The sequence below is a fragment of the Megalops cyprinoides genome, chromosome 20 (genome assembly GCF_013368585.1).
Source record: "Megalops cyprinoides isolate fMegCyp1 chromosome 20, fMegCyp1.pri, whole genome shotgun sequence".
NCBI classification, from domain to species: Eukaryota; Metazoa; Chordata; class Actinopteri; order Elopiformes; family Megalopidae; genus Megalops; species Megalops cyprinoides.
The window spans coordinates 23,165,300-23,177,045 of NC_050602.1; the positions used below are offsets into that span (position 1 = coordinate 23,165,300).

The 11,746-nt window shown below is 42.2% G+C and overlaps 1 protein-coding gene across 1 annotated transcript; it reads left to right on the forward strand.

Moving 5' to 3' along the window:
- Positions 1-9,139: 9,139 nt before the first annotated feature.
- Positions 9,140-11,165, forward strand: ptger4c (prostaglandin E receptor 4 (subtype EP4) c). Its single transcript, XM_036553883.1, has 2 exons — positions 9,140-9,964; positions 10,518-11,165. The coding sequence occupies exons 1-2, from the start codon at positions 9,140-9,142 to the stop codon at positions 11,163-11,165; spliced, it is 1,473 nt and encodes a 490-aa protein (XP_036409776.1).
- The last annotated feature ends 581 nt before the right edge of the window (positions 11,166-11,746 follow it).

Sequence of the window (11,746 nt, forward strand, 5' to 3'; positions counted from 1 at the left end):
CAAGCTTCAAACACTGTCTCTCTTTCTGCCATATTTTTAATCTCTCCCATTCTGTTCTCCATTTAGTGCCATCAAAATTATTAATAATTTAATAATTTCCTCTACGTTTTCCCTTGCAAATTGGTCTTAACTGTACTTACACCTTTGCATAGTGCTGGTGCAGTATTTTAATTTTGCCATACATGTTACTTTGATGTACTTAGATTCGATTAAAAGTCTAGATTGTCTAGGGCCACAGTGTGGTATAGTGGTAAGGAGCAGGGATCGCAACTGAAAGGTTGCTGGTTTGATTCCCCGCTAGAGTACTGCTGTAGTACCCTTGGGCAAGGTACTTATCCCACAATTGCCTAAAGTAAATACCCACTTGTATACATGGATAACATGTAAAAACTGTAACCTATGCTAGTCACTCTTGTCAAGAGTGTCTGCTAAGTGTAATGCAATGCAGATTTTTTTCACTTTATACTTGAAATGGTTTGTGAATCACCTTGGAAGCTTGAGTCTGCTACATGACAACAACAACAGAAGCAGACATACAGTATGACTCACTATGAGCGTGACTCAGAACTGCAGGTCTGTAACTTTATTCGATAATATTTTGACAGTTCACAGTGTAACCGTGTTGTATCCCCTCAGCTGCATTTGCAGCATCTAAACATGGCAGGGCTTGAAGCAGCCTGGATCTTCTGGTTATGTTCCCCAGCAGACTCTGCTTGGAGTGTGGCTAATCAAGAGTATTTGATCTTAAGTCTTTTCACAGTGCTTAGATGTTTTATTATTTTGAAAAAAAAAACAGACAAACATCCAACCAAATGTATAGTGGGTTTATTATCATTGCAATTCATTCTGAAGTGATATAGGGATATACTGGGCTGTAACCAACGGGACACAATCTTATCTCCGTCTGACATCCTGTGATAACCTCTAGGTTCGCCAGATTGTTTAATGTCATTGCTCCTATGGCACAAACTAATGAATTGTGCCACTAAGCACCAGAACAATGCAGATCCAGCAATGCATAAAGCAACGTCATACAGGTACGTAAGAATCCAGGACACTGCTGTGGGGAGTGGTACACCTGTGGAAGTGAGTCCTTTGGACTCTCAAGGAAAATCTGTTATTTTTTGTTGTTTTTTAAACACCCTCCAGGCTAACATATTTGCTCTGTTGCTGTGGCAATGCCTCGGGCTGTCAGCATTATCGCAACCGAATGGTGCCGTTTCTGGAACCTTGCATGATGGATGGGCTGTGGGGTGGCGCGATGGAGACAGAGAGAGTGCTGCAAGCGGCACTGACAGGTATCACGCTTAGAGGAGCAGCGCTTTCACCGAGAACCACAACTGCAGGGCGACCATGTGTCCAGTGAAAGCTGCCCCTGACTAAACAGGCTTATTCTCCTGTGCTCTTCCAACACCACCACCTTGAGATATATCTGATTTCTGAATAATGAATGATGGTGTCCCTGAGCACGGATTATGCAGATGGCCCCCCAACGGTCCCTGCTTCCGAGCTGGGGTGTTGTATACACAGACGGTATTAAACCCTGTTGGCTCCCTCTGTCTACATTTCATTAGCAGCTGAAAAGCGGCAGGCAGGAGCAGAGAGCAGTCAGTGGCCCTCCCCCAGGGTACCATGAAGCACGGCAAAGGGCAGTATAGACAACATCTGTCCCTTCACCCCTCTCCCCTGTCCAGCCTAATGACGGGGGGGGGGCTTCCTTCCTCTCAGCCGAGGCGACCGAGTGGGCGGGCTGACGTCTGACGGCTTGGGAGCATTGCAAAGGCAGAGGTTGTGTGCGTAAGCGGAGCCGCGGACAGAGATGCGGGCCTGGGGGAACTCGTGAAGCTCCCACACGCGTGGAGAGGAATCTACTTACACAGACAGAGACGAAGGGCCAGCCACCCCGCCGCTCCCAGAAAGGAGACCCGGCTCTCTCGCGGATATGATGAATTCTTTCATTACTTCGGATTAGATTTCCCGCTCCCTGTAATATACCTGAGGAGGGGGGACACAGATCCATGGAAGCCAGGCTTTTGTATGATAAACTAAGGTGTCAGGTTTTCACACAGGCACTGCAGATGCCATGGCAACCCTATGTAATATTTCATATGGCTTAAGACTGTCTGTGTCAATAACATTCCACCAGGGAAATCTCTATATTTTTCCTGTGGAATAGAACCATTGTCTACTACCTTACAGCCACAGACAGTGAGAAAAATATCTGTTCAACACAACTGGTATCACTGCGTCATTACTGAAGTTATGGTAACGACTTACATTGAGCATTCATGAAACATAAGCACTGCATAGCAATGCATTATTACAACACTTTGTCGTATTATGACACAACCTACATGACATATTCATGAATGCATCATAAACCATTATATACAGTACCAGTCAAAAGTTTGGACACACATACTCATAGAAGGGATTTTCTTTTTTTTTTTTTTTTTTTTTACTATTTTCCACATTTTAGAATAGTAGTAGAGACATCAAAACTATGAAATAACACAAATGGAATTATACAGTGACCAAAAAGTGTTAAACAAATCAAAATCTTATATTTTAGATTTGTCAAGGTAGCCATAATATATATATTTTTTTAAAAATATATATTTTTTTGGAACACAAAGTCTTTATATCAAAATGTCATTGAATTCATGTTATCTTAATCAAGTGTATCCAAACTTTTGACTGGTACTGTAAGTGCATCATAAACCATCATAAATAACTAAACCAATACATCAGCTTTGGGTAAATCTGGCATAAGAGCATGGCTATGTCAGGCTACTCGTACATATCATCATATCATGCATTCATGATTCATGGCCATTTAATAAAACTGCTCCATAGCAGTAGTTAAGTTGAACGATGATGCTCCACGTGACATGTTAATGGCTAAATTTATTAACGTTTTAGTACGTGTTATAGAAGCTGAGTATGAATTATTAATCAAAGGATCTTATTGTTATAGTAAAGAGAATTATTCTCAATTGAATTTAGTTACGTTCACTGAGGTCTTGCTTACGTTGCCCAATAGAAAATACTTTAATTAGACACCCAACCAAAGAAGCTGTTACTAAAATTCATCTGTGGCAGGGAGCCAGGTTCTGATTGGGCAAGAACCCAAGCACTCTGTGTGCTGGCTTGGCCAGAGGCAATTTATATTCCTTCCCTTGCCGGGGATTACAGAAGACAATAAAACGAAAAAGAAAAAAACTTGCTACCTTAACCTAAATAAAGCAGCACTTGCGGCTGAGTGACCCTACCTGCCCCAGCTACCAGCACCCCCACACTGCACCCAGGCAGGCTGTATCACAGGACTAAGGAAGTCACACCTGAACTGATTAGCAATCACTGTCCAGGTGCACTGTGAGGCTGCTGCTCTCCCAGGTCCTAATGCCCCCCTGATGCTGTGGGAGACCAGTGAGAGTCGTGACAGCAGCACAGAAACAAAGAAATGTTAGAGCAGCCCTCTGTACTCCTGCCCCCCCCCCCCCCCCCAATGCTCTACGGTATACTTAAAATAATCTGCCACAAAAGTTTCTTTTCAAACAAACAAACATGCTGTCAAATTAAATCCTGCACCACACTGTTTTCATATCAACAACATGCTGGTTTGGACACCAGCTGGAACAGGAACGTGACACTTTTCTGAACCATCTTGTACGTCTGTGTGCAATTACTTGAATTCTTCCACGGTTGTCACCCTTAAAACAGACAAAACAAGCCCTAGTTTAATTATTTTGAAGTCCCTACACAGCTGGTGAAACATGTCATTTGAAATCTTATATGTTACGTGCATAAAATACAGATGGATTAATGCCTACATATATGCGAGTTTTTGTAATTTTGTAAAAATTTTGTAAAAATGTAATTTTCAAAATTAATGTCATAACAGATACTTTATGCCTGGTATCTCTTTCTTTTAGTTGTCTCATTTTCCTTCATGCCCTCGGTGTGTGATTCTCCCTTTTTATCTTAATGTTTTTCTCTTCCTTTTCTTAACACATGTAGACCTTTGTTTTACTCTGTGACTGGCATCCTTCAGTCTTACCAGTGCCGTATGAATACACTGCTACTGTCATTTATGTGAGTGGTGTCCTTGAGTGTGAGTAAGGCGCTATACAGATGAAATGCATCATCATTTTAACAGCTTATATAGCAGCTATTTCTTGACTCAAAGATGGGAGCTGGTCCAGCTCTTCTGTATACAACCCTGACAAATCTTTATCGTCAGCCAAAACGCAAGAAGCCTAATGAGCCCAGGTCTTGTCCCTGCCTCTCCGCGGGATAACTGCAACAGACAGGCAAGTGCTATATCGCACATATGGTGTGTGCTCGCTAAATCCGCTGAGAAGGATAGAGGAGAGGCAATGATCTGTGCTGGTGGATGGAAAGGCTAAGTGACGCATGCAAAACATTATGTAATTAAACGCATTTACCTATACTCCTGGCTCTCTGCTCTCAATGAATCACCGAACGGGTGGACTTCTAATGAGCAGGCCGTGACTCACAGACTGAAATCCACTGAACCGAAGCGCTTTGATTAGTCGAGATCAGTTGCTCACTGATGACGTATGATCAGCATCGACCGCTCACCGAATGAGGCTTGCAGGTGGGAGAGCCCTGTCCTGCACAAGGCGTTCCCTCCCACTACCTGTCCACCTGTCTGAGCTCCTTACTATACTTCATTAAATGTGAAATCACACTTTCATTTGCATTATATTTTGCATCCTTATCCAAAAAGCCAGACTCAAGCAGTTTCTTAGGGCCATGTAAGTTCATACAATTTTTTTCCCTGCGGGATATCTTTAATCAACAATTCTTTTAACGCTGCTGGAATTATTTCTCTGCTGCGGCCCCAATCAATGAACATAACCCACTGCAAGTAATTGGTCTGACTACCACTTTGATACCACCCACAGAACAAAATTTGATCTATAACATCAAATTATTGCTGTGATTCTGGTGCTTAGTTTTTATCAGGATCAGTAAAACACCTACAAGAAGCACGATCTAGTTCCTGGACGGGGTTTAGTTTTAGTGTAGTGGGTGTATTGTAGTTATGACCCAATCCAGCCCCTATGGGCTGAGGCTCGTTAACTCAGTCCAATGTTTGGGTGTAATTAGGGTGATTGCAATGTTCCTAATTATGAGCTGTGCTTTGTCACAAATCACGGGCCCTATAAATTAGTAAGAAAACAGAATGTGTTCTGGCACGGCAGCCTGTCCAAATGATGCTGTTTGCTCCTGTTGCATTCTGGAAGAGGCAATTATTTCCTCAAATTCAACAGCAGTACGGCCCTCCTGAGCACAGAGGGTAATGACTGTCTTATTGGGAATAAGTTCACTGAGACAGAGCTGCAAAGACAGCCGCTCATAGCTACGGCATCATTAGAAAAGAAAATGCCTAAAACTAAAAACATTGTTGTCTTCCCAAGGTGTCTCTCAAATTATTCAGTGAGAGGGATGACTTAGGAGCTTGCCCGTGTGGCTTCACAGTGTGAAGCATGTCACACTGACTCATATCCTCAGGAGAGAGACCGCGGGGTTGAAATGTCTACAAAGATTTGAACGCTTCAGGATATAAACACCAACCAAGATTTCAGCATTTGAAGCCTCTTGTGCCAGATAAAAAAGGTTTTATTCTGTTCACTGTTGGAACATAAAGTTAGGTTGAATGCCATTTTGCCATGACGCACACACACACACACACACACACGCGCGCACAACATCAACAAAAAATGGCTTTGCAAAGACGTATTAACTTCAAAGAAAGAGCTTACCCCAGAGCTTCATTCTCTTATCTGGATGTACAGGGGAATGGAGCTGAGAATGACATAAACCAAATTGATAGTCAGTGTGGGAAGCAGTGTCGTGGAGTTGGGGAAAAACGGCACTCTGTGGCTACAGAGTGAAAGAAATAGAGGCTACAGATCCTGAAAGAAATAGAGTTTGTATTGATTAAAACTTTGGGCCATGAGGCACAAAGGTGCTTTTTCACTTCCATCCCCCTCAAGCCCGCAGCCAGGTTCAGGAAGGTGTCAGCTGGCCTCATAGGCTGTCTGATTTATCTCCGGACACCAGAGCCATGACAGAGGGGGAATGGGCTACAGTTCTGTGTGATTAATGCAGAGGGTTTCTCATATAGCGTCTGGATGGTACATCCTAGGCGATGAACAGAAAGATTGTGTTCCCAGATGCTGCTTCCTATCCCCCCTCAGAAACAGCTATCACTGATCAGCAGCACTTTGATCAAGTGAGCAGTGTAACTCACTTGCTAAGAACTAAAAAACCTTTCATTTTTATCTAGAATAACAACTACGGCTACTATTAGTACCTGCTAACAGTATTATTAGTAGTAATACTATTATAAGGTCACAAATCCTTGTGCATTGCAGTGTACAGCAACAACATTAATAGACATGAGAAATTGTTTTGATCAAAAACAGCTAAGTGGTCTAAAAGTACCGAATACAGACTGTCACAATACATGGTTATGAGAAATTGTTTCAATAAACCGCTTCAGCATTTTGAATCTCTAATACTGAGGGCTGTGTATTGAAGAAGTGAATATCTGAGCATGTTTCAAAACACAGTTTTGCTTCCAGTAAATTCAGATGTGACACACTGGTCAAATGAACCATGCAGCAGTGGAACATTGTAGTCGAGGAGCTGAACTTCTGAGCAAAAGGTTGTAAATTCTAATCAGGGTTGGAGTACTATCGCTGAGAATCACAGCCAAACAAGACGACTTGATTCTTAATATGTAAGCGGTTGAATCTTAAAAGGGAAGTAACAAATGAATAAACCAAATGGACATTTATGTTTCATGAAATGTTTTTCTACTACTTAATTTGTAAATGTAAATTATTACATTCATCAAATACCAAAGACGGCATATGTAAATGCAAAGTATTCTTTTACAAACCTTATTCAAATACTATAAAATATGAAACAATGTATTATGAATACCTAATGTATCAATTATGCCATGGTTATGTACCCTTTATGTGGTTGTGCTTAGTGTACTTATAATGGATTTGTTGTACATTCCGTACCAGCTACCATTGAATTATTAGTCAAAGAATGAAATTAATCATTAGTAAACAGATCTGATGAATAAATAAACAGTTGGTGTGAATGAATCTGCTATCTGAAAATGAATAATAAAAAAATTTGAGTGAGGTGAAAACTGAGGTGGAAGAATTCACATAAAAGACACATTGGGACACAATTTTTTTTTTAAAGATTAGAACCATAAATATACATAAAGGTCCAGGTAATGGAGTACTAGCAACAAACTGCAGGTGAGGTAGTAAGTGTATACCAAGTTTTCTTCAAAAGCTGTTGTTCTAATTGGATGCATACACAAGAAAAGGAACAAAATGAGAAGAAAGAGGAGGATGATGAGGAGGAGGAATCTGGTACTAATGACATAAACAGCTAAAAATGATGATGGCTCATTGTCAGAGATGGCAGTTTGGTATTCAGGAAAACAATGAGGGCCCTCTTCAATTACACTCCATGATGGCAGCTTCATCAGTCCTCAAGGTGAGCTGTTTCACAACCCACACCACGCAACTATTTATGCAGGAGCCAAACAAACTATACAAGGACGTCTCTGAGATTTCCCATCATGCATTTCAAGTCCTGTTGCATGTACAATATGACAAGCATTGTTTGCCTGAACAATTAAAATGCATCTGTCTGGGAATGGAGAAAAGTGCTTTGTTCAACAAAACAGCACATATTAATTTGCACGTATACGCTTGGCACCTACCTATATGGTATAGTTTGTTCCACACTGATGTCAAAATATATCTAGCCAAGGTTTCTCAGGCAAGGATAAATATATGTGGTTTGCATGGAAAATATTTCATATGATGCACTGGCCTCTGGCAAAGATGAAACTCCACTGCTTGATAGTATCTGATAGTGCAGGCCGCTCTTTCTTTCGTTTGGAAAATAATGTTGGCTCAGATGTTCACTCATATTCTGAATATTTAAAGGTGAGGAACTGTAGAAGATTATAAAAAGGCCACACTGCAGTTATCAAACACACTCACCCGTCACCTCCATATAGAGTATGCGAAATTGCATAAATTAGATCACATGACTGTACGCACGACTTCTAAAGAAGCGGGGACCGATGACGTGCGTTTTCAATTGTATCAGTTGCTCTGAGTGGATTTCCTTTTGGATCGAGGAGCTCGACGTCCTCTCCACACACAAGTGCGCCCCCTAGATTAGATACAGTTACGGATCGGGATAATCTCTCCTTTCCACCGATGCACAATGGTAAAAAAGAGCAGCAACAGATAGACTATAAAAGAGTTATGACCAAAGATAATAATTATTATAAATGTATAATAACAGAGCAAAGATTAATAGAAAGGAATGCAAGATCGACAAAATGATCATCATAACGAATTTGCTGATTAACGTGCATGCAAACGGGTCTGCTAAGATAACAGTATTTATTCAAAAACAGCTATATACTTTTTCAGTGACCCCATTTACAGAAAATCTCAGTAGCAAATCAAACCCTTACAACCGCTTCCAGTAAATCCCAACAAAGCACACTTACACAACATACAAAAACTCAGTTAAATATTCACTGTGCTGTATCAAACTATTGAATTAATTATTCTTCCTTTATCTATATACATAACACTATTTCCATGCCTAAACCAGAAAACAGTTCACTGTTAGAGCCGCAAAGACATGCGTTGGTCTACTACTCATGTGTTCATTCCTTACTCGATTCGATGCTGATGCGAGCGCTCTCGTGCGCGTGTGGCGTCAGGACAGGCGACTGACATCAGCAACATCAACTGAGCCGTACCCTTAAAAGCTGTTCGCAGCGACCGTAGCGCTGCAATAAAAAAGACCACAGGAAGACAACCTTGGCAATAAGGATACCAGTCAGCACCAGGGACAATGTAGGCTTTTGGTTTTATGGAATGGTCAGAGATGCTTATTTAATTTCATTGTGAATTATATTAAGATTTTCAATAAATTCAACTTCACTGTAGACAGCTTTTCTGGTGTATATGTTACAACACTTTTCCTTAAGTACTCTATAATTGCAATGGAAAACAGTATGAATGCCTCTGTTCCGAGTGCGATCATGAATTTTTCAGAACCGGACCCAATTTTTTTCGTCCCGGACAACATCACTTCTCTTCCACTTCGACTGGAGTCCCGCGCGGTCGCCACATCCGCCACAATGTTCGCGGTGGGAGTCCTGGGAAACCTCGTCGCTATCGTGGTGCTCAGCATCTCCAAAAAGGAACAAAAAGAGACCACCTTCTACACGCTGGTTTGTGGAATGGCTATAACGGATCTTCTGGGAACCTGTTTCACTAGCCCGGTAGTTATCGCGACATATGTTGGAAACAGGTGGCCTGGCGGGGAACTTCTTTGCCACTTTTTTTCATTTTCAATGCTTTTCTTCGGTTCTGCTGGAATGTCAATATTGTGCGCCATGGCAGTAGAGCGGTACCTAGCCATTAACCACGCGTACTTTTACTCACAGTACGTGGACAGGACAATGGCCCGGTTTGCGCTTGTGGCAACATATTTAGCCAATGTTGTGTTGTGCATCATGCCAAGTTTCGGATTCGGGAAACACATGAGACACTATCCGGGCACATGGTGCTTTTTGGACTGGCGGGCGACGAAACCCCTCGCCGCCTCGTACTCGTTTCTGTATGGAGGATTCATGCTGTTACTGATAGCTGTGACGGTCGTATGCAACTTCGCCGTGTGTAGATCTTTGATGCGAATGAACCAGCGAACTCGGATCGTGAGAGCGGAGGTGTCCGGACCACAAGTGGGCTCGAGGCGCAGGTTTCCAAAACTGCCCTCCGTCACCTCCGCCACAGAAATCCAAATGTTTTGGCTGCTGATCTTAATGACAATTGTGTTCCTCGTATGTTCCATTCCTTTAGTGGTAAGTCAAAAGCATGCGGTCACACTGAATGTTGCTATAGTTTCAGCTGCCCCTCATTAATTGGGTGTGATAGAACTGTTGATGTTCAGATGCACGTTTACATGTTTAGAGTTTTCTTACAGTTGGGACAGCAGTCTCAAGTGTAACTGGATGTTCATCTGTTGCAGGCTTTAAATAGTTACCTAAACAAGTAGTTGCTGTGAATCAATTTGTACATTAATCTGTAGCACTTCATTGTTTAAGGACTAAAGCCACCAGATATAATTTTAGTTACTTTTATCTTTCTCAAGCAGACCAATCACACAACACAATTCTTTCTAATGCACTAACAGCATACTTGGCAAATCGTGTGAAATTGAGCTCAGTCAGTACAAACACCATGCACATTGCCCGCTGGATCAGGGAACAAGGCATACAGTGATCCTCAGTTTGACTTTTCTGCATCAACCGTTTATGTCAGAATGTTATTTATTTCTTCAGTTTTAAAATGTTAATCATAACCTAGCATATGAGAGCAAGCAACAAGTCAACATATTTTGTTTTATCGTGACAGGTGCGGATCTTCGTGAACCAAATGTACGGTCCTGCCCAGCTGTCATTAGGAGGCAAGGTGGACTACCGCAGTGATCTCCTCGCAATTCGGTTCGCCTCCTTTAACCCGATCTTGGATCCATGGGTTTACATCTTGTGCCGAAAAAACCTACTGGTCAAGGGGTGCGAGAGGGTGAAACGGACGGTTGGGATTGTCAGAGAGGGTCACAGGCGCAAAGAAGGCTGGGTAAGCGGTCCGCAGACACCCCCATCTTACGCCAACAGCAACACCACCAGTTACGCCTCCCTGCGCACGGCAAACGATGACCGAGACTCTGGGAATCACATTGTCTCTAGGACTAAATCTTTCACCGACTTCACTAAGCAACAGCATTGGGACTTCGAGTCGGCACGGCCGAGCTTTCATCCCTTCAGCGTCGAAGCAACTACTGCCATTTGTTTCGAAAAATTATTGCCCATTTGCTCAAAGCTGTCAGAAGGGACACCTGATTTGTGCGCAATCCTTCAGGAGTCGCCTGCCCTGTCTGGGGACAGAGATGCGCAGCCCACGGCGTGTGTACAGACGCTGCCAACGCACGAGAGACAGGTGGAAATCGTTACTTGCACTTTCAGTACACCGACCTCCTGCACCTCAGAGAGGTGCCTCTAACGACTTTTAAATGACCCCCCCCCCCTTTCCAACAGCGATGTTTGTTAATGGCCATGAATCACAAGAAACAAAGTGTGTCCATTGAGATAGACTGAGCTATCTATCGGAATGCACAGAGTGAGATCTGAAATATTCATGGAAGAAACTGCAGTATCAGCAAGTGGAAAAGAATCGGTTGCTAGATCATCATGGAAGTTGTATTACACCTGTCTGTCATATGCATAACATGTCAGAGTGTGTTAAAATATTTAATGCTTCACTTTGAAATTATTTTGTTTGATTTTGGTTTCATTTTGCTGTGAGGTGTAAAACAGGTAGGTGACAGTAATCTGGCAGATGATCATTTTTCTGTACAGCACCAGGCAGAAAAGGGAGGTCACTCATCACACATTCATACAACAATGCAATCTAAAGCTAAGGAAATTAGCCTACATTAACCTGATCTGGTGTAATTTTAATGAAAGCAGATTCACTTATTATGAGATGGGTTGATGCTATTTTCCGTTATATTTAAAACTGATCACATTTATTGGCGAGTGCAACGTCTTAAAGCGCCACTGTGACTTCACGAGATTTGTGTA

What these genes read in the sequence shown, in the direction of transcription:
- ptger4c (XM_036553883.1), top strand. Translation starts at nt 9,140, where the DNA reads ATGAATTTTTCAGAACCGGACCCAATTTTTTTCGTCCCGGACAACATC. An exon ending in TATGTTCCATTCCTTTAGTG is followed by an intron (nt 9,965 to 10,517) that starts GTAAGTCAAAAG and finishes TTATCGTGACAG; the next exon opens with GTGCGGATCTTCGTGAACCA.